Source organism: Somniosus microcephalus, unplaced genomic scaffold (assembly GCF_052327205.1).
Source record: "Somniosus microcephalus isolate GS21.2 unplaced genomic scaffold, FLI_Smic_1.0 unresolved_chr1, whole genome shotgun sequence".
NCBI lineage: Eukaryota > Metazoa > Chordata > Chondrichthyes > Squaliformes > Somniosidae > Somniosus > Somniosus microcephalus.
Window position 1 is genome coordinate 137,314,732 of NW_028225179.1, and position 27,832 is coordinate 137,342,563.

The window sequence follows — 27,832 nt, forward strand, 5'->3', positions numbered from 1 at the left end:
AAACCGGGGACAAGGTCTTCAAGCTGCGACTCGGCGACAGGGTCGACACAGTCTCCATCGACCGGCTCAAACCAGCACACACAGAACCAGGGGAACAGGTCCCCGTGGCCCGGCCTCCAACTAGAGGCCGTCCCGCCAGCAAGCCAGCACAGCCGGCGGCGAACTGCCCGGCCCCACCAACTAGACCGGCGACCACTCAGAGCCGCTGCGGCAGAACCATCAGACCACCGTCACGACTCGTCCACTCCTCCTAAGCGGATTCTGGGGGGAGCTCTGTGGCAACACACCGCCACTGGACATAATCCGCTCACGGCGGCACGGACAGTTTAAGCAGACGCCCCCAGCCGGGGGCCCTTTCCTCCAGCAACTTGTTTCCCACAGGGACACGCTGCCGGGAGCACTTCCTGTCTGGGGAGTATTTAAGTGGATGCACGGGCTTTTCCTCTTTCTCTTTGCCGTGAGGTTGAATAAAGCAGTTGTGTTTTACTAGCTCTGGTCTCGACTCCCACGTTTGCCGCGGTATCTCAACAGCAGACTGATAAAAGCATAACATTCTACAAATACATATATTTCAGAAATCCAACACTCAGTTTTTTTTCTTTTCCTTTTATTTGTCCCATTATTTACTGACATTGAGAGGAATGTTTCATCATCCTTACAGGTAACTGCAGTAATCATGTTTATTTTTAAACCATTCTTTTGGTGAATGTTCTTGTGCTAGTTATAGTTTGGGCTTTCCATTACCCTCTTTATTGGTGTGAACATCAAATTGCAGTTTCCATAAGCAGACTGTGTGTTCTGTGCAGAGCTCAGAGACTTCTAGGACTCAGACCAGGTATCAGCCGTGGCTCAGTGGTTGCACTCTCACCTCTGAGTCAGAAGGTCATGGGTTCAAGTCCCAACTCCAGGGACTTGAGCACAAAATCCAGGCTGACATTCCAGTGCAGTACTGAGGGAGGGCTGCAGTGTCGGACAAGACATTAAACTGAGGTCCTGTCAACCCTCTCAGCTGGACATGGATTTCAATCTACAGCACAACACTAGAGATGTTGGGGGTACACCAGGAGACCCTGAGAGAGAGATGTAGTTTTTGCAGGAAAAGCGACACAGAGATTTGCTTATTGGGAAAAGAGTCCTGGAGAAAATTGATAGAGAAGTCAAGGAATCCCAGAATGCTCAATGACAGAATCAGGCCATGTCCGTGCCTGTATCTTTTATTTCGATGTGAGGGGCAGGATTCTCGCCAGTTGCTGGTTTAGCCCACGTGTCTCTGCCACTAACCCACTGATGTCCTGGGGCCCTAATTATTCAAACAGGGTGAATTAGGAGCAGTGATAGTGCTCCTCATTGAGAGACTGAGTTAGCAGGGAGGGAATAGAGCGCTGTTTATACCACATTCTCCCCTTCCTGTGCAACCTCCTCATGCTGTGTGAATGGATATTCTTCCCCCGTCTTCATCATCATCCCCTTCCAGTAGCAGCAAGCTTGTCTTCACTGCGATATTATGTCGTACGTAGCAAGCTGCAGTGATTCTGGAGACTCTCGACAGACTGTATTGCAGGGCTCTACAAGATTTATCCAGGCATTGAGAAACCAGGCTTTAAAATCCCTATAGTCTTCTCTATCGCACTTCTTGCACTGACATGGGCCTCATTATGTCTGGTGTCCCCCTCTGTCTGTAGAAACCTTACTGCTGTTGTAAGCCATGACTGCTGGGGATAACCCTGATCACCAATCAACCATTTTGATACTTGGTCTGAGTCACAGGAGCTGGTGTGGTAGATTAGCACATGAAGAAAGCATCAAGACAGCTTCCCAGATAGTGGGTTAATGTTCAATATTATATATGGGACATCACACACAAGCTCCACATGAATCTAATTAATCATTAAGTGTTCATGATATTGAGCAGGTTTTCATATGGGGCTTTTTAATATGTATTGAGTCAATTGCTCCTTGTACCTGTGGGAAACCTGCCAGTCTGTAGCAATGGACAGCTCGTCCTCATTGTTTTTCTGGTTCCATTGGGAAGAAATACTGACCCAAATGCCTCTGGGAGAGGACTGCAACTTCTTTGGAGGTGAAGTACTGAGAAAACCAAGAACGGCCTTCTTGATCATCAACCCTGCTGAGCAAGTAGACCCCACCCCAATATAATGGTGGTGGGATTAATTAGGGTGGAGTTTGGGGCTTAACTTGGGGAAAATAGAGTGGAAGGCTTGATGACCCACATTGTGGTGGAGCAGGCTTTGGGTGGACATTCAGGAAAGGCCGCTTTGTGTTGAGGACAATTGTGGTGTAATTTTAAACCGGCAGAGTTGAGGCAGTAGCACTTATTGCCTGTTTAACTCAGATTAGGGCCCCACAATGGGAGGTGAATCAAAAATTTCTCATCTCCCATCTAGATTTTTTGCCAATGATTTAATATCTATGGTAATTGACCATTATTAAATTATAGGCCAATCCAGACAAACAAATTCCACTGCCCTGCTCACTCCCCCTATACATTAATATGCTTCTTTTCACACAATTATCGAATTTCCTTTTAAATAATTTATTGACTCCGTTTCCCCTGTCCCTGGTGTCCAGTGTTGCTGAAGACATGGGGGGTATTTAACATTTAAAAGGCTAAATTCCCAAAAGTAATAAGAACATAAGAAATAGGAGCAAGAGTCGGCCATACAGCCCTTCGAGCCTGCTCCGCCATTCAATAAGATCATGGCTGATCTTCGACCTCAACTCCACTTTCCCGCCCGATCCCCATATCACTTGATTCCCCTAGAGTCCAAAAATCATTCTATCTCAGCCTTGAATATACTCAATGACTCAGCATCCACAGCCCTTTCGGGTAGAGAATTCCAAAGATTCACAACCCTCTGAGTGAAGAAATGGTCTTAAATGGCTGACTACTTATCCTGAGACTATGCCCCCTAGTTCTAGGCTCTCCAGCCAGGGGAAACAACCTCTCAGCATCCACCCTGTCAACCCCCCTCAGAATCTTATATGTTTCAATGAAATCACCTCTCATTCTTCTAAACTCCAGAGAGTATAGTCCCAATCTGCTCAATCTCTCCTCTTAGGACAACCTTCTCATCCCAGGGATCAATCAAGTGAACCTTTGTTGCACCGCCTCTAAGGCATGTATGTCCTTTCTCAGATAAAGGAGACCAGAACTGTGCACAGTACTCCAGGTGTGGTCTCACCAAGGCCCTGTACAATTGTAGTAAGATTTCCTTACTCTTGTACTCCAAACCCCTTGTAATAAAGGTCAACATGCCATTTGCCTTCCTAATTGCTTGCTGTACCTTCATGCTAACTTTGTGTTTCCTGTACGAGGACATCCAAATCCCTCTGAACACCAACATTTAATAGTTTCTCACCATTAAAAAAAATTCTGTTTTTCTATTCTTCCTACTGTGGTAAACCACTGTTAACCTGTACATGCCTATGTGGTAAACCACTGTTAACCCTGTACGAGTCCAGGCATGTCTCAGCCCCTGGCTCCACCCCTAAGCCCGGGTATAAAGGTGACTCACCACCCTTCCCCCAGGAGCTCTTAGGATGGATTCACTAGCAGAGGCATGCTCTAGTTCTTAGTCAATAAAAGCCTACTTCATATAAGTCCATCTCGTAGTCTTTGGTATTGTTGATAGCGCATCACCTACCAAAGTGAATAACGTCACATTATCCCACATTAGACTCCATCCCACTCACTTAACCTGTCTATATCCCTTTGCAGGCCCTATGTGTGCTCCACACAGCTTACTTTCCCACCTAGCTTTGTATCGTCAGCAAACTTGGATACATTGCACTCGGTCCCTTCATCTAAGTCATTAATATAGATTGTAAATAGCTGAGGCCCAAGCACTGATCCTTGCAGCAGCACACTAGTTACAGACTGTCAACCGAAAAATGACCCATTTATCGCTGATTGGTCGTGAGCTTTCAGAAAACCGGCCTCCAGCAGCAGCAGTTTTCAGTTTTCAAATGTAGCTCCTCATGTCCCTTACATTTCTGACCAGTCTACTCTTGTAGTGTATGTACCCGTCTACCTTTAAGGGAACTATTGAATGCAACCATTCACCTTTAAGAGAACTACTTTAGGTGTGGCACTATTTGTTTGGCTTCTGTATACTGTAATACCGATAGTGACCACACCAGTATATAAGTGTTGTGGCAGGATTGCTGGGGCAGATTCGCCCGGACCTTCGAATAGTAAAGACCTGTTTGTTTGTTACTTCTGAAGACTGTGTATTTATTAACTGCACAACCCACAGACTTTACAACTCTCACCTAAAGTTGGCTCCCTATTGAAGCGGGAAATAGTATTGACACCGACTCACAATATGGAAATAGCCAAGACTCCAGGATTTGGGACAGGGACACATCCATGTGGCAGACAGAAGTTCAGTACAGCCCACATCTGCCCTGAAAACGCTCCCACTGGAATTTCTATTAATTGTTCAGCAAAAATGTCAGGGAACATAAAAACTGACTGTAATAGCTTTTATAGATATGTGAAGAGAAAAAGATTGGTGAAGTCAAGCGTAGGTCCCTTGCAATCAGAATCAGGGGAATTTATAATGGGGAACAAAGAAATGGCAGACCAATTGAATACATATTTTGGTTCTGTCTTCACAAAGGAGGACGCAAATAACCTCCCAGAGATGTCGGGGAACATAGGGTCTGATGAAAGGGAGGAACTGAAAGAAATCAGTATTTGTAGGGAAATGGTGTTAGGGAAATTGAGAGGATTGAAGGCCGATAAATCCCCAAGGCCTGATAATCTCCATCCTAGGGTACTTAAGGAAGTGGCCCTAGAAATAGTAGATGCATTGCTAATCATCTTCCAACATTCGATGGAATCTGGAAAAGTACCCATGGACTGGAGGGTAGCTAATGTTACCCCACTATTCAAAAAAGGTGGTAGAGAGAAAACGGGGAATAACAGACCGGTAAGCCTGACATCGGTTGTGGGAAAAATGCTAGAGTCCATTATAAAAGATGTAATAGCAGAGCAGTTGGAAAACAGTGAAAGGATCGGACAAACTCAACATGGATTTACAAAAGGTAAATCATGCTTGACTAATCTACTGGAATTTTTTGAGGGTGTAACTAGTAAAATAGATAAGGGAGAACCAGTGGATGTGGTGTATTTGGACTTTCAGAAGGCTTTCGATAAGGTCCCGCATAAGAGACTAGCATGTAAAGTTAAGGCACATGGGATTGGGGGCAAGGTATTGACTTGGATAGAGAACTGGTTGGCAGACAGAAAGCAAAGAGTTGGAATAAACAGGTCTTTTTCCGAGTGGCAGGCAGTAACCAGTGGGGTACCGCAGGGATCGGTCCTTGGACCCCAGCTATTCACAATATATATTAATGATCTAGACAAGGGAACTAGATGTAATTTATCCAAATTTGCAGATGACACAAAGCTGGGTGGGCATGTGTGCTGTGAGGAGGATGCCGAGAAACTCCAGGATGATTTGGACAGGTTGGGTGATTGGGCAGAAGCATGGCAGATACAATATAACGTGGATAAATGTGAGGTTATCCACTTTGGTGGCAAAAACAGGAAGGCAGATTATTATCTGAATGGCAATAGATTGGGAGAAGGGGAAGTGCAACGAGACCTGGGCATCCTTGTGCACCAGTCCTTGAAGGTAAGCATGCAGGTGCAGCAGGCGGTTAAGAAGGCAAATGGTATGTTGGCCTTTCACAGAATCACAGAAACCCCACAGTGCAGATAGAGGCCATTTCGGCCCATCGAGCCTGCACCGACACATATTCCACCCGATCCCCGCAACCCCCACACCAACACATATCCCACCCTATCCCTGTAACCCCACATATTTAATCCCCCTAACACTAAGGGTCAATTTATCATAGCCAATCAACCTAACCCGCACATCTTTGGACTGTGGGAGGAAACCGGAGCACCCGGAGAAAAACCACGCAAACACGGGGAGAATGTGCAAACTCCACACAGTCGCCCGAGGCCAGATTCGAACCCGGGTCTCTGGCGCTGTGAGGCAACAGTGCTAACCACTATGCCACCGCGCTGCCCTGTAGTGAGAGGGTTTGAGTACAGGAACAAGGATGTCTTGCTGCAGTTGTACAGGGCCTTGGTGAGACCACATATTGAGTATTGTGTGCAGTTTTGGTCGCCTTATCTGAGGAAGGATATTCTTGCCATGGAAGGAGTTCAGAGAAGATTCACCAGGCTGATACCTGGGATGGCAGGAATGATGTATGAGGAGAGATTGGGTCGATTGGGCTTGTACTCGCTGGAGTTTAGAAGAATGAGAGGTGATCTCATTGAAACTTATAAAATTCTGACAGGACTAGACAGACTAGATGCAGGAAGGATGTTCCCGATGGTTGGGGAGTCCAGAACCAGGGGTCACATTCTAAGGATAAGGGGTAAGCCATTTAGGACAGAAATGAGGAGGAATTTCTTCACCCAGAGAGTGGTAAACCTGTGGAATTCTCTGCCAAAGAAGACAGTAGAGGCCAATTCATTAAATATATTCAAGAAGGAGTTAGATATATCTCTTAAGGCTAAAGGGATCAAGGGGTATGGGGAGAAAGCAGGGACCGGGTACTGAATTTGGGTGATCAGCCATGATCTCATTGAATGGTGGAGCAGGCTTGAGGGGCCGAATGGCCTACTCCTGCTCCTATCTTCTATGTTTCTATGTCAAATGGAAGCTGATTTGACAATTATGTGTTGTAACAGAAAACCGACCAGTAAAATCTAGTCAGTTACAAATACAATTCTATATTTATTATAAACAGAGAGGTCTCTTCTACTAATAGAGAGAGCTGTTTAATAGCTGGTATGAGGAAGCTCACACCCACCTGTATTAATCACCGTCAGCATCTTTCTCCACACTCTGTACTGCAGTGACCCAATGTACTTCCCCACATTTATTAAAGGGTAAACCTTCTGCGGCTCTGGGAGAGTTCGCTTCGCTCTGGAACAGGAGATAAAGGTCAGTGTTGGATCATTCCAGGGTGGACAAGAGATGTTAGAAATTAAAATATCGACTCAAATCAAGGGTGTAAATTATACCTTTTCTCAGTTTCTGGAAATTTCTGCGGAACAAGAACAATTATTATTATTTGTGTTTAGAGAACATTTTATCACAAAAAGAAAGTAACAGACTGGATTCCACAGAAAAGTACATTCTAAATATGGAAAGTTATTGGACTGCCTCTTCCTGTCCTCACTGTACTGTGAGTTACTCCACAACATTACAACTGACTCGATCTGACTGCACAACACAACTCACAGAGCTACAATCCAATTGTAAAATCCTGAAGTCTCAAATTCTTAGAATTAAAATATTATTTAAAGAGAGTCACTTTAATTAAGTTGTAACTTGCATGTGTCCTTTGCCCAACAACACGGTCCTGTGTGGCTGATCCTGGACTGTAGTTACTGCTGTCTGACTAGCAGCTGCAGTGTAAATGCACTCTCGGGGGAGAATGGCCTGGCCGTTCGGAAGGGTTTCTTACTCTGTTTGAAGTTTATTTTCCTCAATGTTTGATTTGATGAAACTATCCCCTTATAATAATATTTCACAGCAAACAAGCTCCAGATTTAAGAACTTCCATGTTAAAGACAGCCGTTAGTGCTCTTGGGTGTGAGACAGAAAACCAAATGTCACAGGTGATTGGTCTTATTTTGGTTAGTGAGTGAGCTTTATATTAGTGAGTGAGATAGAATAAGTCCAGTGAACTATAGACCAATTAGCCGAACGCCAGTAGTAGGAAAGATAATGGAATCCTTACTCAAAGATGTAATAGGAAAACATCTAGAATCTGAAAATATAATGAAGAATAGTCAGCACTGATTTCAAAAGGGAAGTTCATGCTTGACCAACCTTATTGAATTCTTTGAAGTAACAGAAAGGCTAGACAAGGGGAATTCAGTAGACGTAATATATTTGGACTTCCAAAAGGCCTTTGATAAGGTACCGCATAGTAGACTTGTGACTAAGATCAGAACATGTGGAGTCAGGGGACAAGTAGCAGAATGGATAGCAAGCTGGCTACAGAACAGAAAACAGAGAGTAGGGGTTAAAAGTAGTTACTCAGATTGACAAAAGGTGTAAAGTTGTGTTCCACAAGGATCGGTGCTGGGACCACTGTTGTTCACCATTTACAGAAACCATTTGGACTCGGCAATTGGAAGTACAATTTCAAAATTTGCGGATGACACCTAATTGGGGATATAGTTAATACCGAGGAGGACTGCAATAAAATACAGAAAGACATTAATAAACTTGCAAAATGGGCGTGTAATTGGCAAATGAACTTCAATTTCGGCAAGTGTGAGGTGGTACATTTTGGTCGGAAGAAAAGGAGGCCCCATACTCCTTGGAAAATAAGTCTAAATGGGGCAGAGGAACCGAGGGATCTGGGGATACCAGATACACAAATCACTAGAAGTAGTGACACAGGTTAATAAGGCCATAAAAACAAACAAAGCACTGGGGTTCATTTCTAGTGAATTGCGAAGCAGGGAAGTTATCTTAAACTTGTATAGAACCTTGGTTAGACCACACTTGGAGAACTGGGAACAGTTCTGGTCTCCATATTATAAAAAAAAAGATAGAGGCCCTGGAGAAGGTGCACAATAGATTTACTGGAATGATACCAGACCGGAGAGGTTGCACCAATCAGGAAAGAGTGAACAGGCTGGGGCTGTTTTCTCTAGAAAAGAGAAGACTGAGGGGTGACCTGATGGAGGTCTTTAAGATTATGAAAGGGTTTGATAGACATAGAGAGGATGTTTCCACTTGCAGGGGAGACCAGAACTAGGGGCCATAAATACAAGAAAGTCACTAATAAATCCAATGGTGAATTCAACAACAACTTACATTTATATAGTGCCTTTAACGTAATAAAACTTCTTTACCCAGAGAGTGGTAAGAACACGGAACGCGCTACCACATGGAGTGGTTGAGGTGAATAGTATAAATACATTTAAGGGGAAGCTAGATAAACACGAGGGAGAAAGGAATAGAATATGTTGATGGGCTTAGGCTACGAAGGGTGGGAGGAGGCTCGTGTGGAGCACAAACACCAACATGGACCTGTTGGGCCGAAAGGCCTGTTTCTGTGCTGTAAATACTCTGTAATTCAATGTAATATTCTAGGTTTTGATGGCACACCCTGCACGATCTTGAAGGCTGTGTCAAAGAGGGACGAAGGAAACAAAAACCAAATAAATATACAGCTACCGTTAAAAACTTCATGCTGTCCTGTTCACTCAGCACTTGTTCAATATCCTGAACAGTGACTGAAAGCGAAGAGATTTCCTTCATTATCTTCTCAATCCTCCTCTTCATCTCCTGACTGTTTTTCTCTTCCTCCAGTTTCAGATCTTCCAACTCAATCCTCTCTTCCTCACGGAGAAACTGGTGAAGTTTTTCAAATTCTGCTTTAATCTGTTTCTCTGTCTTTACGCCTTGGTCCTTTGGAAAAGAATAGTGAGATTGAAAAAACAAATGAGCCTTTTAAAAAAGTTGTGCAGCCTGTGCAGTTCTCTTCATACAAGAATCTTTTAGAGAAAAACATTCCCTGCTGCAGTGAAATCCAGTTAATGGGGACCAGATGATAATTTATTCAGTAGAGGGAGCTCTAACTGAGGATCGAGCTGCTGTATTTTCTTTAACTCCTGTTTCACCAGCACAAGGGAAGTGTCTGTGCTAATTCAATGATTAGCTAAATTGAGATTTTACTTTGGTAATGGACATTCAATGGTTCAAAGAAAAACAAATCGTGATTGGAAAATATACAACAAAGTGACATCAAATGTACCTGAATGTGGGCTAATGTTTTCACATAATCACTTTTTACAGCGTCACATTCCTTCTTCTTGTCCTGGACCGGCTTCAGTAAGGTTCGCAGTTCCTCCTGAACAAAGATCAGTTAATTTGTACACATCTGTGCCATAAACAGCTGAAAATTAAATACCATCTAATTTAATCAATGAAAATGCTCAGAGCATTTATTCCCTCGAATATAGAAGATTAAGGAGTGATCTAACTGAGGTGTTTAAGATGATTAAAGGAGTTGAGAGGGGAGATAGAGAGAAACTATTTCCTCTGGTGGGAGTGTCCACAAGGGGGCAGAACCTTAAAATGAAAGCCAGGCCGTTCAGGGGTGATGTCAGGAAGCACTTCTTCACACAAAGGGTAGTGGAAATCTGGAACTCTCTCCCCCAAAAAGCTGTAAGGCTGGGGGTCAATTGAAAATGTCAAAACTGAGATTGATGGATTTTTGTTAGCAAGGATATTAAGGGTTACAGAACCAAGGCAGCTAGATGGAGTTAAGATACAGGTCAGCCATGATCTAACTGAATGGCAAAACAGGCTCAATGGTCTGAATGACCTATTCCTGCTCCTATGTACAGCTCTCAGACTTTTATGAGGCCTCTTTTTCTTCACGTTCAGCATTTTCAGTTTGCTGTCTGGCATAAAACTGGCATTAGGGATCGGCCGCCCGCTACAGGAACCACCTGATTCCATTTCCTTTGCATCATGAATGTTTGATCCGAGATATGAAGTTAATAGAGAATTTGAGAGACGCTTTTTTTAAGCTAATTTGAAGTACTAGCCGTAAATTTACTCGACTATTTCCCATGAGTAAATGCCACAGGAGTTCCACAGCTTTATAATACAATGTTAATCTAGTGAGTCGGTCATATCTCAAAGTGTTACCTCCATCAACATAACCGTCTATTCCTCCCTCCCTCATGTACTTACCTAGCTTCCCCTTAAATGCATCAATGCTATTTGCCTCAACTACTCATTGTGGTAACAAGTTCCACATTTCTCCTGAATTGAACAGCAAGTGCGAAGCTTGGTTGATATACAAACGTCAATAGAACTCAGAATAATTCAACTCACTTCTCCAACAGGATTAAAAATAATCAAATGTTTGTTCTGAATCAGGCACAGAACAAAAGAGAGACTGAAGCAGCCTAATTGTCAATTAGCTTTGTCCTAATAAATCAGCTGATTGCCATATTGGCCATTGACGCAGAGGACAGCTTCTTCACCAATACTACTTTTCCCTGCTACAGTTTTATATATGTAGGCATTAACCCCACACGGCCCTATGGTTGTAAGCAAGATAGATTTAGCTGTGAGGTCTGAAACCTTGCACTGACTGGTGAAGGGGACCTATCCAAAACATTATAACGTGCCTTTGCTCTTTACAGATATTGACTGACTTGCTATTTATTTCTAGCACTTTCTGTTTTTATTATCAGTTCCATCATTCTACGTTGAAGTATTTTCTGTTGTTCATGGAGAGGGGGAGGTGCAGTTTCTCTGTACAAGCCAAATGTGGTGCACCTGAAATTCACAAAGATATAGTTAACAAACAATAGTTAAATTTACCCATAAATTGGCCCAACTCCTGTTGGATGTCGATCCAGTAAGTTTTCTCCACGTAACCTCTCTCAGGGGCCTGGGTTTGAGTTTTGCTTTACTCATCTCTACTCTTGGTGTAGTTGTAGCTCGGTTTCCCCTCTGGTGTGGCTTCTGCTAGTATTGGTGCTCCTTTTGCAGCCATGACTATTTGCCCTGATGTGCCATAGAAACATAGAACATAGAAGATAGGAGCAGGAGTAGGCCATTCGGCCCCTCGAGCCTGCTCCGCCATTCAATGAGATCATGGCTGATCATCCAAATTCAGTACCCTGTCCCTGCCTTCTCTCCATATCCCTTGATCCCTTTAGCCTTAAGAAATATATCCAACTCCCTCTTGAACATATTTAATGAATTGGCCTCTACTGCCTACTTTGGTAGAAAATTCCACAGGTTCACCACTCTCTGGGTGAAGAAATTCCTCCTCATCTCTGTCCTAAATGGCTTACCCCTTATCCTTAGGCTGTGACCCCTGGTTCTGGACTCACCGACCATCGGCAACATCCTTCCAACATCTAATCTGTCTAGTCCTGTTAGAATTTTATAAGTTTCAATGAGATCCCCTCTCATTCTTCTAAACTCCAGCGAGTACAAGCCCAATCGACCCACTCTCTCCTCATACGTCATTCCTGCCATCCCAGGTATCAGTCTGGTTGAATCTTCGCTGCACTCCTTCCATGGCAAGAACATCCTTCCTCAGATAAGGCGACCAAAACTGCACACAATACTCAGGGTGTGGTCTCACCAAGGCCCTGTACAACTGCAGCAAGATATCCTTGTTCCTGTACTCAAACCATCTCGCTACAAAGGCCAACACACCACTGGCCTTCTTAACCGCCTGCTGCACCTGCATGCTTACCTTCAGCGACTGGTGCACAAGGACGCCCAGGCTCGTTGCACTTCCCCTTCTCCCAATCTATTGCCATTCAGATAATAATCTGCCTTCCTGTTTTTGACGCCAAAGTGGATAACCTCGCATTTATCCACATTATATTGCATCTGCCATGCTTCTGCCCAATCACCCAACCTGTCCAAATCATACCAGAGTTTCTCAGCATCCTCCTCACAGCACACATGCCCACCCAGCTTTGTGTCATCTGCAAACTTGGAGATATTACATCTAGAGATATTACATCTAGTTCCCTCGTCCAGATCATTAATATATATTGTGAATAGCTGGGGTCCAAGGACCGATCCCTGCCGTACCCCACTAGTCACTGCCTGCCACTCGGAAAAAGAGCCGTTTATTCCAACTCTTTGCTTTCTGATCTCTGGTTATCTGGTGTGACCACATCTACAATTGATGTCCCTGTTGTGGCCGTGGCAGTTTTTGCCCTTTGCCCTCACCTGTTGCACCAACATTGTTTTCAGCTGCTGGACTCCTGGGCCTATACTGTATTCCCCATGAATGGCTCTCTAAACCCAGCACTGTCAAACCTCAAATCCTTCGCCCAGCACTGCTGTATCTTGTGATCCCGCTCTCTCAGTGTACAATATATCCTGTTACTCCCTGTGAACAACCTACACCAGGATCTTTACAGCACTACAGAGTGTGCCGTGCATTGAAAGGGCCGATCAATTTGTACTGATCTGTAAACTGGTTTTTAGAATAACGTGAAACTCCCACTTTCTTCCGCAACAACAATACAAAAGCAAGCCTGTGTTAAGGGTAAAGTATTTCATAAATCCAAGCACTTTATCTAAATTATCCAGGCAGTTCAACAATCCAAATCTACTGATGTAAAATGTTTATGGTCACTTTGGGGGAGAAATTCAGTAGGTCGCACCACCCGTTAGTGCCTTAAGAGGGCGCTAAGTGGGTCGCAAGCCAACTGGCGCCCGGGCGCGGCACTGCCCACGCCTCCTGCTAAATTCCGCGGGACGTTAGTGGTGGCGCAAACCGTTAGCGTTGCGCCGCTGCCGATGACGTCATCGGTGTGCGCAGCGCCCCGCTGACGCCCCGGCCGCAATATTTGTCAGCGCCCCCTGATTTACTGGGTTCAGGGGGGTCTACCTGTGGCCGGGGAGGCGCAAATTAAAGGCGAGGTGTGGGGTAGCCATTTTTGTTGTTGGCCGCCTGCCAGCACCTGCCTGCACTCCCATCCCCGGCCTCCTGAACCCCCCGCCCACGGAGTGCCAGCTGCGCTCCAAGAGCCCGGCACTGCTCTTCGGTGCCGGGCTCTTTTGCCTGCACTCCCGATCCTCGGGGGCCCAGCTGGGCCCCAGATCGCACTGCACAAAGCCCCTCCCCTTTAAGAAGGGGAGGAAGGCCTGCAATACCGCAGCGCAACGTGCCGCAGCGTGTGGCGCTGCGGCACGTATTGCCACGATGTTCACTCACAGTGCCCCAAGAGGAATGTGGGGCGCCTCCAGTAGCACCACGCTTCCCTTTGGGGTGCAACCACTCAATTTCCGGTGCGGGGGCGCGAATGTTTCCGGGGCGCTACTTTTAGCGCCCTGGCGAGGCTGGCGCCCCAAACGGGGCTATACTCAATTTCTCCCCCTTTGTCTCTCGATTTGAAGAGCGCCAAAGCAGAAATTACAAGATAATTACAATAAGGGGATGATTCCACTAGGGAGAACTCAATTCTGGAGCTGATATATGTAAGATGGTCACTAGTAAATCCAATGGGGAGGGTTCAGGAGCGACTTCTTTACCCAGAGAGGGGTTGGGGTGTGGACCTCGCTACCACAGAGAGTGATTGCGGTGATAGGGTGAGAGGAGGCCCGTGTGGAACATAAACCGGCATGAACCAGTTTTTTTATTATTTGTTTTGTGGGATATGGTCGTCACTGGCAAGGCCAACATTTATTGCTCATCTCTAATTACCCTTGAGAAGGTGGTGGTGAGCCGCCTTCTTGAACCGCTGCAGTCCGTGTGGTGAAGGTGCTACCACAGTGCTGTTAGGGAGGGAGTTCCCAGATTTTGACCCAGCGACAATGAAGGATCGGCGATATACTTCTAAGTCAGGATGGTTTGTGACTTGGAGGGGAACGTGGAGGTGGTGGTGTTCCCAGGCGCCTACTACCCTTGTCCTTCTTGGTGAAAGAGTTCGCGGGTTTGGGAGGTTCTGCCGAAGAAACCTTGGCGAGTTGCTGCATTGCATCTTGTAGATGGTACACACTGCAGCCACGTTAGGCCGGTGTAGGGTTCGAAAATCCACAAACACGTTTTACCAAAAATTGGATTACCCTATACAGTTTAAAACCAACATTTTCGGCCAAGGCAGAGGTCCCGACAAGCAGGCTGGGATATGCCTGGGACATCCGAATACAGGGGACTGTGGCTCAGAGGCGAGCCATAGATGTCGGCCAATCGAAGCAGAGTGCATTCTCAAAGGCCAATCAGGGGACCGAGTCAGACCTGAAGCGAGGAAACCCCCGGCCAATGGGGACCACCCGGTCCGGGTTTGAATATGTGACTCACCCCTAGTCGGGCTATGAATACAAGCCATCATCACCTTAATCAACTCGGACTAGGGACAATAGTCTTGGGATCACTACAGTTAAGAGGTGGCCCAAACTAATCAAGTCCCAGGACTGACACAATGGGGCAGCAGACTTGGAGGAGCCGATGTGCACTCAAAACAATACCCCTGTCCTCACACCTACCTGTATAAATATGGAACACAAGAAGGACCAACGCTGAGAGAGAACTATTACCAGAAGAACAAACAGGAGAGCGAGTTAAGATGCTGAGGGAAAAGACGAACCCGGGAGGGACAATCCGGGGCAAACTAACATCTAAAGAACTCCAACCACGCTGAGGAGAAGATCCACCATCAGGCCCCAGGCTCAATCGGTATACTGAAGGTTTACTCCGCTACCAGACGGCGCAACATCGCCGCAAGCCGTACCGTATACCGACTCCCGTCAACCGCACTCAAAATTCCATCTGCCAAGGGAGGAGGCTGTGACTATAATACAAGGGCCTGCAACTGTCAGTCTAGTTTAGGTAGGAAAGTGGGTTGGTGGGATTGGAATTGGTAAAGATAAAACTGTGTAAACATTCTCGTTGTGTCCGTTCTCTCTCATATTTTATTTATATAGTTATAAATGTGTTTGTGTGTTTATTACGTTTGTGGTAGAACTTACCTTGGCAAATAAAATTGGTTGTCACCTGTTCTTTTTCCAAGGACTACTTGTCTCCGAGTGTCTATTTAAAGTGCATCGTTCTCCACCCAAATTCTGGAGTTAGAGCCAGATAGGGGCATTAGGGCGCTTCGAACTCGCCAAACAAGGGAACAGCAGACTAGGGAAAAGAGAGAGGACTCCAGGAGCACTTGGGCTCAGGGGTACCCCACAGATTAGATATAAACTGTGCGGGTCACCACCGTATTTTAGTCCTCCTCTATAAGCTGTTGTTCTCTATCTCCTTAGAGGGTGTTTAGTGACACCCGACCTGCAAGGGTATAAAGGAGACCGAGGCCCAATACACCAACAGGCACTAAAGACCCCTGCAATTGGGCAGAGCAGAGCCCCATACCCTTACACCGGTGGTGGAGGGAGTGAATGTTTAAGGTGGTGGATGGGGTGCCAATCAAGCAGGCTTCTTTGTCCTGGATGGTGTCGAGCTTCTTGAGTGTTGTTGGAGCTGCACTCATCCAGGCAAGTGGAGAGTATTCCATCACACTCCTGACTTGTGCCTTGTAGATGGTGGAAAGGCTTTGGGGAGTCAGGAGGTGAGACACTCACCGCAGAATACCTAGCCTCTGACCTGCTCTTGTTGCCACAGTATTTATGTGGCTGGAATAACAACAGAAAATGCTGGAAAAACTCAGCAAGTCAGACAACATCCATGGAGAGAAATTTGAGTTGACATTTCGGGTCGAACCCTTCTTCAAAACTGGAAAGAAAAGAAAATAGATCGAAGGCAGGGCTGCGATCGGACAAAAGAAGTAAACGAGACAAAAGTAGTAAAAGACAATAAAAGTTATTCGAAGCCAGACGAGATGGTAATAGGCTGAGATTAGGTGTGAAGTGTACTGGCAGGGCAAGAGATAGCTGCCAGGTGGGAGAGAGAAACAAAAGGAAAGTGGGGGGGGGGGGCGGAAAGGAGTGGAAAAATTACAAGTAAAAAAGTAATAGGGGCTGAGGTTATGATCTGAAATTGTTGAACTCAATATTGAGTCCGGAAGGCTGCAAAGTGCCTAATTGGAAGATGAGGTGCTGTTCCTCGAGTTTACGTTGAGCTTCCGTGGAACAATACAAGAGGCCAAGGATGGTGAGGTCCGAGTGGGAATGGAGCGGTGAATTAAAATGACAGGCGACCGGAAGCTCGGGGTCAATGGTGTCCCCCAGGATGTTGATGGTGGGGGATTCGGCGATGGTAATGCCATTGAATGTCAAGGGGCGGTGGTTAGACTCTCGCTTGTTGAGCCCGATGGCCTGTTTCTGTGCTGTAAATTCTATGTAATTCTATGCACTGCTCTAATTCAAGGTTGGCAGCTCACCATCCTGCAGGTATTGTCCTGAAGACACGAATGGCCTTTCTTTCTAAGATCTTATGACCTTCTACCTACAGTAGCCTAGTGGTTATGTTACTGGACTAATACTCCAGGGAAATTGAACTCATATCTCACTCTGGCAGTTTGAGAATTTGAATTCAGTTTAAAAAGCTGGTACCAGTAAAAGTGGCCATGAAGTTGTCGGATTGTGTTAAAATCTAATTGCTGTCCTTACTCAGTCTGGCCTGTATGTGGCTCCAATCCCACACCAATGTGGTTCACTCTTAACTGTCCTTTGAAGAGGCCGAGCCACTCAGTTGTATAAAAACTGCGACAAAGAATAAGACTACAGAGGCTCACAAGGTCCACCACCACCTTCTCAGGTCAATTAATGCTACCTTGCCAGCAATGCACACATCCTGAGTGTTAAGTCTGTGTGTTATAATGAGAATTATTACACAGACCACAAGAGTAAATGTTAACAGGTCTTTACTAGTCGAAGGTCAGGGCGGAACTGCCCAATAAATCATTACACAGCACTTATATACCAGTGTGGTCACCACCGGTATTACAGTATACAGCAGCCAAGATAAAGTAGTGCAACCCTTAAAATAGTTCTCTTAAAGGTGGAACGGTTACATACACTACAATCCTCCCTTTTTAGCTTAACAGTATATATATTCCCCATTAAACATAACATCATAACATATATACACAACTTCATGTAAAAACAGTTCACAGATTCAGTCTCTGCGGAGGCGTCTCCTGCGCCTCCTGACTCGGTCCGGATAACGCCTCGGTGGTGTAGTAGTTCTCGGTGGTGTAGTAGGTTCTCGTTGCTGGGGTGACTCATCTAATAGTCCTTCACTGGACTTAACAGCTTGAACTTTCGTAACTTCAGAACCAGCATTGCTGACTTCTAAAGGCTCGAGTACCTTGGGAAGTTTTTCTACTTCCAGACTGATTTGGCTCAGTTCGGAGGGACCACGTGCATGACCTGGTAGGGGTGATAATGGCTCAGATGAGTCATCATCTTCTGCTTCTTCTCTATTGTCTTCTATTTCCTCCATCACTTCAGCTTTTGCCTCTGCCACCAATTCCCTGAGTGGCTTATTACTGCTGACACTGCTCACAAAAGGGTGCTCTTTCTTCTTAGCTTTCAACTGATCGATGAATTTGACATATTCCCTTTCTTGCTCAGCTTTGATTCGTTTGGCCTCATCGCGCAGACGGTTTGTGTGTTCCTGTTCCATTTTCTCAATCAGCTGCTTCTGCTGTCTTTCCAGATTCTCCCACTCTGTGTCAAAGAACTTTTTCTTTGCATTCATCTCTTGCTCAAAACGGCGAATCATTTGTTCTAATTGCTGTTGTAGTTTCAGATTGAGTTGAGTTCGAGCCTGGTGTTCCTCAGAAATGTGCATGTCTGTAGACTGGACAGACTCAGAATTCTCTGTCAAACTATGTTGTTGTTGTTCAGTGGAATTCTGTTCTGATACTTTGTTCTCTTCTGAAGCATTTATGCACTCCTTCGTTTTTCCATCATTAGTCTGCAAGTCCATTTTAGACTTGTCTTTTGCACATGGGCTGGTCTTACCATCATCAGTACCAGAGTCTGAGCTGATTGTCTTCACCGAGTTCTCACTCTCTGCTTTGTCACTGTCACTGCTGCATATGCCCTCATCCAATATTCTGGACAATCGTGCAGGTTTGACATCTTTGTTTTTCCCGGAATCTACCGTTATTGCTTTTAGGGAGTGCCAGTCCATATTTATTTTCCTGATCCACTCCCGTCCCAGAAGTGGTGGACCTCCCTCAGGTAGTACATATATGTCCATTCCTTGGTGTTCTTTGCCCTTGTGTACCACCTTGACTTTTATCTTTCCGATGGGGTATACTCTTTGCCCCGTGTATGTCTTTAATACTATCTCCGTATCCCGTAGGGGAATATGTGTGAATAACCTTTTGTAATCTTGCTTATTCATGACCGTCAACGTCGATCCGGTGTCCAATTCCATCTTCACTTGGACCCCTGCTATCTGCAGTGTGGCCCAGATAGTTTGTCGGTCAGTTTCCTTACTCACATTGTGAATTCTCAGACTACCCAGTTCCTTGCTGTTGGAGTCTGAATCCGAATTCTGTTCATCCGAACTCTTCTCAGCCACCTTATGTACCTTTCTGCACTTTTCCGGCGGTGACTTTTTGTTGCTGGTCTTCTTTCCTGACCGGCATACTTTAGTTATGTGACCAAGCTTGCCACATTTTCTACATTCCTGGTTTTTAAACCAGCATTGGTTCTGATCGTGTGTTGTCTTTCCACAACGATAACATTTCGTTGTACCCAAAGCCATTTGATCTACGCTGAGTACCGCTGCCTTCAGCTGCATTTCTGCAGTGCCTCTCGCTGCGGCTTCGTGCGATGCTGCAATAGTGACAGCCTTATCAAGTGTAAGATCATTCTCTTCAAGCAACCGCTTTTGTGTTCCTTCTTTCGACAATCCACACACGAATTTGTCTCTCAGTGCCTCTGTCAGTCTTTCCCCAAACTGACAGTATTTCGCTAGCTTACGCAGTTCAATTAAGTACTCCGCGTTGCTTTCCTCTTTCAGTTGCGTTCTCGCATAAAATTTAAATCGTTCCGCTAACATCAGCGGTGTGGGGTTCAAATGATTTCTCAGGACAGCAACAATATTAGCGAAAGTCTGATCCGCCGGTTTAGCTGGTGATAGAAGATGCTTCAATAGCTCATATGTCTTCGCACCCATTGAGTTTAGTAAGGTTAGTGCTTTATCTTTATTTGATATTTTATTTGCCTTATGATAAATCTCTATGCGTTCTACATACGTGGCCCAATCTTCAACATCGGGATCGAAATCGTTGATGTTACCACGCTTAGGCATCCTCGCAATCTTCTTGAGAAACAAAAAGAATTTTTTTTTTTTTTTTTACAAAATGGCGGTTTCCCGCGCTTGTCTTCTTCCCCGCCTACGAAAATGGCGGCTTCCCGCGTTTGCCTTTCTCCCCCGCTGGCTGTAATGGCGATTGCCGTATTGCTGCGTTCGCCCTCCCCAGCGGTTTTCAAATCGTGCCTCCCAGCCCCTCTTGCAGTCCGGTCCTTTCCCCCCCGGCTGCGGCTGAGTTCTCCGCGTTTTTTTTTATTTTCTCCCGCGCTTACGCTGTCCCGGTCGCAGCGCCTTGCGGCCTCGGTAGCAGCCCAGCCTTTTTCACCGGTCGCGGTCGAGCTCTCTCTCGACGTTGTTGCGTCTCCCAGCCCACTATTTTCTCCCGCGCCTTACGCTGTCCCGGTCGCTGCGCCTCGCGGCCTCGGTAGCTGCCTGGCCTTTTTCACCGGTCGCGGTCGAGCTCTCTCTCGACGCTGTTGCGTCTCCCAGCCCGCTTGTAGCCCGGTCTCTCACACCGGCTGCGTTTGCATTCACCGCGGCTTCCGTGCCTTACGCTGCCCCAGTCTCAGCGCCTCTGGCCCCGACTTCTGTCCAGCTCTTTTCCCCAGCCGTGGTCGAGTTCTCCGCCCTTATATCCTCCGTTCTTCCCTCCCCTACTTCACAGCCAACGTGGCCGACTTGCTGCTCGTCGCTGATCGGCTTACCCACCACCGTGATAGAAGGGATGATCACTGCCTGTTGCGGATGGAAGGCTTCGTGTCAGAATTCTTCCTTTGCTCTGCAGACCCGAGTCTTCTCTCAGCAGAATGATGAGGGCGGATGCCTCTTCTCGACACCCGTTAAACTGCCTTGGATGTATCTCTGCCGCAGGGTAAGATCGTACTCGTCGCCACTGTTAAGTCTGGGTGTTATAATGAGAATTATTACACAGACCACAAGAGTAAATGTTAACAGGTCTTTACTAGTCGAAGGTCAGGGCGGAACTGCCCAATAAATCATTACACAGCACTTATATACCGGTGTGGTCACCACCGGTATTACAGTATACAGCAGCCAAGATAAAGTAGTGCAACCCTTAAAATAGTTCTCTTAAAGGTGGAACGGTTACATACACTACACTGAGAATTACTTTAAAACTGGGCAGTGCCTGGTATCTGCTCACTAATTATAATCTCGAGTAGCTTCACAGGGTCTCTGTCCTTTCTTGCTTCTTTCAATAACTTCAATCCATCCAGCATTCCCCTATCATTGGCTCCCTTCAGCACGTGTCCCTGTATGATGAGAATCTGCTGCTGATTGTACTGGTCTCCAGCTACAGTCCCTGAAGGTTCCCTCTCCAGGTCTGATCCTATCCTGGCCTTATCACTTACTGAATCGAATTCTATCCACTCAGCCTCAGAAAATCTCTTGCCTTCTCTCCCTGTAAGTTCCTGCACCTCGAAGGTCAGAAATCCTTTTTAAGCTGCTGATTAACAGACATTTTTCATATCTCTTCACCTTTGTATTTATCCCTCTTTCTCCTTTATGAATATTGCACAATAACCACACCTCATGGACTCCACCTTAGTTATAATTTTCTCAGCTATTTCCCTTTCTTGTTCTATTTCTCCTGTTGTCCCTTTAGGTTTTACTTTTTTTTAATTCCAAACACTCCCTTTTCATTTTCCTTCTGTCCGCTATCCCTATTTTTACCTTTTACTTCTCTGGGGTATTCTTTCCTGTATCTGGTCTCTGGTGGTGTGCTGTGTCACCTAATTCACACAGGGGTTTTATTTCATCTTACTTCTCCTCCACTCTATCCCTTTCCCCTTAACTTCTCAAGTGCTTTACCGTTAAATCTGCCTCTGCTGTTCTTTAAGCAAATACCGAGAGTAATTGGCCTGCTTCTGTTTCCTGGTCCCTGTTGTTTCTCCCGATTGCTGAAACTTTGCGCTGTTCGAGAGGAGGAAGTTTAACAAGTTCATGTTGACATTAAACGCTTCACATCTGGAATATAAATAGGAGACACGTTCCACAGATCATCACTTGTCACGGAGACAGGATCGGTATCGATCTGATAACATACTGTACAAGAGACTTCACTTTGCATTCCAAGGGCTGATCAATTTACACTGATCTATTAAAATGGTGTTTAGAATAAAGTGAAACTCTCACTTTCTGTCCCTGGCTCCTTCAGCAGCAATACAAATGGCAGTCTGTGTAAGGACTGAGTAATTAAATAAATACAAACGCATTATCTAAAGATCTTTAAGTATTGAGAGACGCTCAAACCCGAATCTGTGAACGCTCCCTGTTCAGGATTCTGTTACCGGTGTCTGTATTTTATTTTACACGGTGTCTCCTCACCTTAAACTCTTCAGTAGCTTCTTCCAGTGGCAGCACCTCGTGCTTTTGATGACTTCTTGAAATCTGACAAACGACACAGATGGGCTGTTTGTCAGTTTTACAAAAAACCTTCAGCTTCTCCTTGTGGCGACTGCATTCCTGCTGACTTTTAGCACTTTGATCACTGTTTATAAATGTCTCCACGATGTTGGCGAGGGTACGGTTGGGTCTCAGATTCCTGGAGGAAGTCTGCTTTCCACAGAGAGGACAGGCGGCGGTGACAGCGCTCTCCCAATACCGGGTTATACAGGATCGGCAGAAATTGTGATCACAGTCGAGTAAGACAGGGTCTTTATACAGATCATGGCACACAGCACAGGAAAGTTCACCTTCCATCTCGAAGGACTGGTCACCTTGCACTGTGCTCCGAGTAAAATGGTGAACTGTGAAAAGTGAAATACTTTCAGTTTCACTTCCTGATTCCAGCAGCAATATTATAAACCACCGCCCAGAAAAGGGCAGGGAAGAGTGATAAATATAGATGGATGTTGAAAAAACCTGGCTGGTTCGTTCACTCATTTTGTTCAGGGAACCTGCCACCCCTTCCCAGTCTAGCCTGAATGTATCTCAGGTCCTGATGATGAGGGGCATAGATAGGGTAGACAAAGAGGAACTTTTCCCCTTAGTAGGGGGGTCAATAACAAGGGGGCATAGATTCAGGGTAAGGGGCAGGAGATTTAGAGGGGATTTGAGGAGGAACTTTTTCACCCAGAGGGTGGTTGGAATGTGGAACTCAATGCCCAAAAGGGTGGTAGAGGCAGGAACCCTCACAACATTCAAGAAGCATTTGGATGAGCACTTGGAATGCCAATGCATACAAGGCTATGGACCAAATGCTGGAAAATGGGATTAGACTGGACAGGGATGGATGGGCGGCGCAGACACGATGGGCCGAAGGGCCTCTTTCTGTGCTGTAAAACTCTATGACTCTATGACTCTAAGAATATAAATATGTTTTACATTATTCTAATACAGAACAAAGACAGAACAGCTAATCTAGACAGAATTGATTTAGACTGTGCTGGCAGGCTTTTGATCACAGCAAGGGCGAGTGTAGGAGAAGGAAATTACTGCAGTATAAATAAGGCAAGAGGTTCATTTTACTACAGAGCATAACATCAAAGATTTCTATAACATAGACTATGGGGGCTAAATTGGGCCATGTACGGCCTGCTTTTTAGTTGCTATGCCGCCACCTAAGACTCGAAAATGGGGTCAGAGATGTGCACACAGTTCCGATGGGAAGTGCGTAGGGTGTCATCTTTGTAAAGGGGTTTGTGCGCGCATGTCAAATGACCGCCGGCAGCAGGTAGAGCAGAGAGATGATGACGTGAATCAGAGTGTAATGCTGATTTGAAGCCACCTCTGCTATTTTGAAACTCCTCACTCCAGCCAACACCCTGTCTTAACCTCGCACAGCTGAACACAGCGTTGAAAAAGAAAGACTTGCATTTATATCGCGCCTTTCACAATCACCGGACGTCCCAAAGCGCTTTACAGTCAATGAAGTACTTTTTGAAGTGTAGTCACTGTTGTAATGCAGGAAATGTGGCAGCCAATTTATGCACAGCAAGCTCCCACAGTGATCATGTGTCAGCTGTGGCTCAGTTGGTAGCACCCTCGCCTCTGAGTCAGAAGGTTGTTGGTTCAAGTCTCACTCCAGAGACTTGAACATTAAATCTAGGCTGACACCACAGGGGAGTGCTGCACTGTGGGAGGTGCTGTCTTTCGGATGAGACGTTAAACGGAGGCCCTATTTCGAACAAGAACAAGGGAGGTGCCCTGGCCAATATTTATCCATCACTAAAACATTATCTGGTCATTCTCACATTTGCTTGCTGTGCACAAATTGGCTGCTACATTACAACAGTGAGTACACTTTGAAAAAGTACTTCATTGACTGTAAAGCACTTTGTGATGTCCAGTGGTTGTGAAAAGCGCTATATAAATGCAAGCCTTTCTTTTCTTTCTGATGTTCAATGGAATGAAGGACCTCCCACCAGCACTATTTAAAGGGATCATCAAGTATTTACAAGTTAGTTCCTGGATTATTTTTTCTGGTTGCTGGTGCAATTCTGTGTGTTTTTGGAGGTTTCCTGTACTTGGCTAATGTTTGAATACTCTACAGGGAGTGGTGTGGCTAATCCTGCAGTACTCCTTTTGTCTATAAAATAACGTGGTGAAAGAAGTTGCTTCCAGACATGGGTGGCCTGGTAGGGCTTCCTCTAGGAATTGAACACTGAGAATGAAGAGAAGCCACGCAGAGCAGGACAAGCTGCTAGAAGGGGGATGAAGTGGAGGAGGAGGAGGAAGTGGAAAAGGAAGGAAGGCTACAATGTACACAGCTCCTTTCTACGTGAACAGATTATTCATGAGCGATACCAGTAACCTCAACGATACCTCCCCATTCCCCAATAGTCCCACGCTCGTTACCTTTCCTCTATCACTGACCATCACATCGTCCACTTTCTGACACAACAAAAGTAAAAACCACCAAAAAATGCACATTCAAATCCAATTTTATAAATTCACCCATTAAATAATACATACAAAATGAAACAAATCCCTCTTGTGCATTCCCTTAGTGCCTGTCTTCAGTGTGCCTTTTCCTATCCTAGTGCTCCTACGAGGTGCTTCCTCAGTGTCTGCAGCATGGGTGATGGAGGGCTTCTGACCTTCATTTGAGGAGATGGCATATGGCCTTGGAGGGTGACCTCAAGCAGCTCTGGGCCGAGAGGGCCTGGCTTCAGACTGCACCATATCAGTATAGGCTACATCTGTCTGGGCCAGCTGATTGACAGGCAACAGCAAGGAGTGGCAGGCGTGGGAGCAGGAATGCTGTCATCCTGAGAGAGCACTGCAGGTTCCTGTTCCATGGAGCCACTGCCACTCTCCCGGGGCAGCATCTCAGCAATCCTGCTGATCTGTTGGAAAACAGTATGATGGACCCCTGTGACACTGGGGAAGCCCCATTGAACAGTGGTATCCAGAGCCACAATTGCAGCAGTCTCAGATTCCACTGCAGCACTCAGACCTTTGCTGGAAGCTGTGACATCGGCCATCAGACGCTGCATCATGGTGGGTTCCACCTGTGTGATGATGGAAGTGACACCCGTTCCATGTTTGACACGGTGGCTCCAAGCTCTTTGGAAAGCCCTGTGCCAAGTTGGAGCCGGACTCCTCCGTGCTCCTTGACATTGTGCGCAGGCTCTCCAGTGCACCAGGCATTTGGTTGTGTACATCCATCAGCCTTCTTCAGTAGCCTAGGTCACTGAAGTCCTCATCTGAAAAGAGGAGGAGGATTAGGTATGCCTCAGGGATGTCCATTCAATGATGGCCAGCACTGTCTCCTCCATGGGATTAAAACATGCAGGTGCGCTTGTCCTCCTCCAGCTCCTTCCTGCTGCCACGTGTTATGCGCCACCTTATCCTGCAAGAAAGAGGCATCAGTCTTTCAACAGTGCTACATTTGTGAGGGTTTGGTAAAGCATATGAACTCAATGGTCGAGTACTGCTTCCCACCGCCCCCTGAGCATATGTCTGGAGGGCCTCCTGCCCCCCTGCGGATACAGGATGTCTCTCCTTATCTCCAAGTTTTGCACCAAGGCCTCCAGTCAATTATCAGAAAACAGCAATTTACTTGTACTTCTTGCAATCTAGTATACTGTATTCGCTGCTCACGATGTGGTCTCCTCTACACTGGGGAGACCAAACGCAGATTGGGTGACCGCTTTGCGGAACACCTCCTTTCAGTCAATAAGGGTGACCCCGAGCTTCCGGTCGCCTGTCATTTTAATTCACCGCCCCATTCCCACTCAGACCTCACCGTACTCGGGCTCTTGTATTGTTCCACGGAAGCTCAGCGTAAACTCGAGGAACAGCACCTCATCTTCCGATTAGGCACTTTACAGCCTTCCGGACTCAATACCGAGTTCAACAATTTCAGATCATAACCTCGGCCCCCATTACATTTCTGCTTATTTTTTATCCACACCTTTGTTTTGGCCCTTTTCCCCCCCTCCCTTTTTTTTCTCTCTCCCACATGGCAGCTGTCTCCCATTCTGCCAGCACATTTCACACCTAATCTAGAGCCGTCTTTTGTCTCCACTAGTCCTATCACCATCTCGTCTCGTTTTGAATACCTCTTAATGTCTCTTCATTTCTCTTTTGTTCTCTCCCAGCCTGGCCTCTTAATCTATTTCATTTCCTGTGCCTTTCCAGTCTCGACAAAGGGTTTGACTCGAAACGTTGACTCTATTTTCTCTCCACGGATGTTGCCTTGGCTGCTGAGTTTTTCCAGCATTTTCTGTTGTTATATCAGAAAACCTTGCTGCACGTTCTCTCGCAGGTCGAGTCATCTTGACAAAAATGTTCAAAATCAATTTACTTCCTGACACCAATTCCAGCAGTCATAATGCAACTTCCCCTTTAAGACACTCCTTAAAACCTACCTCTTTGACCAAGCTGTCCTAATACCTCTTTATGTGGCTTGGTGTCGAATTGTGTTTGATAACACTCATGTTTGTGAAGCACCTTGGGATATTTTAATCCATTAAAAGCACTATATAAATACAAGTTGTTGTTGTTGAGTTGCAGGCTGCCTTTACGCAGCGATAGCCACTGGTGATATCGGGCCCTCTGCTGAGTCCTTCTATTTTGAAGTCTGACACCTGAGTTTACAGACAGAGAGTTTGACCAAATTATCAAATTCTGAATACTGCTTTTCTATTGGTGGCCACTTTAGACAACTGGTTATATAAATTATGTGAACAACCTCTAGCTCACAATTTGGGATTATCACACAAACTTTTTCACTTTTGAGTTAATCAAGGAATCAATAATTTAAGGTGAATGAGAGCTAATAAGGCTTAAATGATGGAGTGTGATTAAGGTACCCGGCGTTGTTGTGAGAGCGTGAATGTGCTTGTTAACAATATGTTCATTTCAATTTAAGATTATTCCACCAGAAGGTAGGAGAATTAAGGAAAACTTTTGTGCTTTATGAAAGTGTTAGACTTTATACATTTTAAATTAGACATGTGGTTTGGATTTATTTTGATGAAATTTAAATACCACTGCTAAAATACACAAAGGTTTTTTAAAGAAGGGTAAAAAGCAGCTTTGAAGAAATACAAAGTTACAGTTTGAATTTTTGCCAAGCCCATTTTGTTATTGTCTTACCAGCAGGTCTGAAACTGCTGTTGTGCTGGCTGACTCCTCCCCCACCCCCAAGGGCATTTCACAGTGCAGAAGTAATTAACCCCTTACTGTGATTTGCCAGATTGTAATCCTGAATGTAAAGACATGCTGGATTTGTTTATTGAAAGCATCAGCTCGAAGCGATACCCACCGCTCACTACTGCGAAAGTTCTTGTGGAACAAGTTCTTTGAGTTGGGGAATTCGAGATGATCGATAATGATAATGGTGCATGATTTGTGGGCCAGGTCATTAAACAATGCGCACTATGTTAGGGATCGAGCAGAAATTCCACATCCCAGACCACCCACTGGTGTCAGGCTTGGTGGAAAGAACAAACACAATGGTTAAAACTATGTTGGAGAAAGAAGCCAGTGAGACTTGGATCGTAAAAGTACACCTGATAGGTGATAGTAATTAAAGGAACTGTGTCTAAAGTACTGAAGTAACAGCTTT

At 45.5% G+C, this 27,832-nt stretch overlaps 1 protein-coding gene across 1 annotated transcript in view; it reads right to left on the reverse strand.

The window, feature by feature from the left end:
- LOC147095986 (zinc-binding protein A33-like) overlaps positions 1–22,551 on the reverse strand; it is a 44,024-nt gene extending 21,473 nt beyond the window's left edge. The window contains exons 1-5 of the mRNA XM_085974943.1: positions 22,141–22,551; positions 9,832–9,927; positions 9,252–9,485; positions 7,076–7,098; positions 6,862–6,977 (exon numbers count right to left, since the gene is read on the reverse strand). Of these exons, the coding sequence (XP_085831069.1) occupies positions 6,862–6,977; positions 7,076–7,098; positions 9,252–9,485; positions 9,832–9,927; positions 22,141–22,515 (844 nt within the window). The 5' untranslated portion in view covers positions 22,516–22,551. The remainder of the gene's footprint in view (positions 1–6,861; positions 6,978–7,075; positions 7,099–9,251; positions 9,486–9,831; positions 9,928–22,140) is intronic.
- Between the last annotated feature and the right edge of the window lie 5,281 nt (positions 22,552–27,832).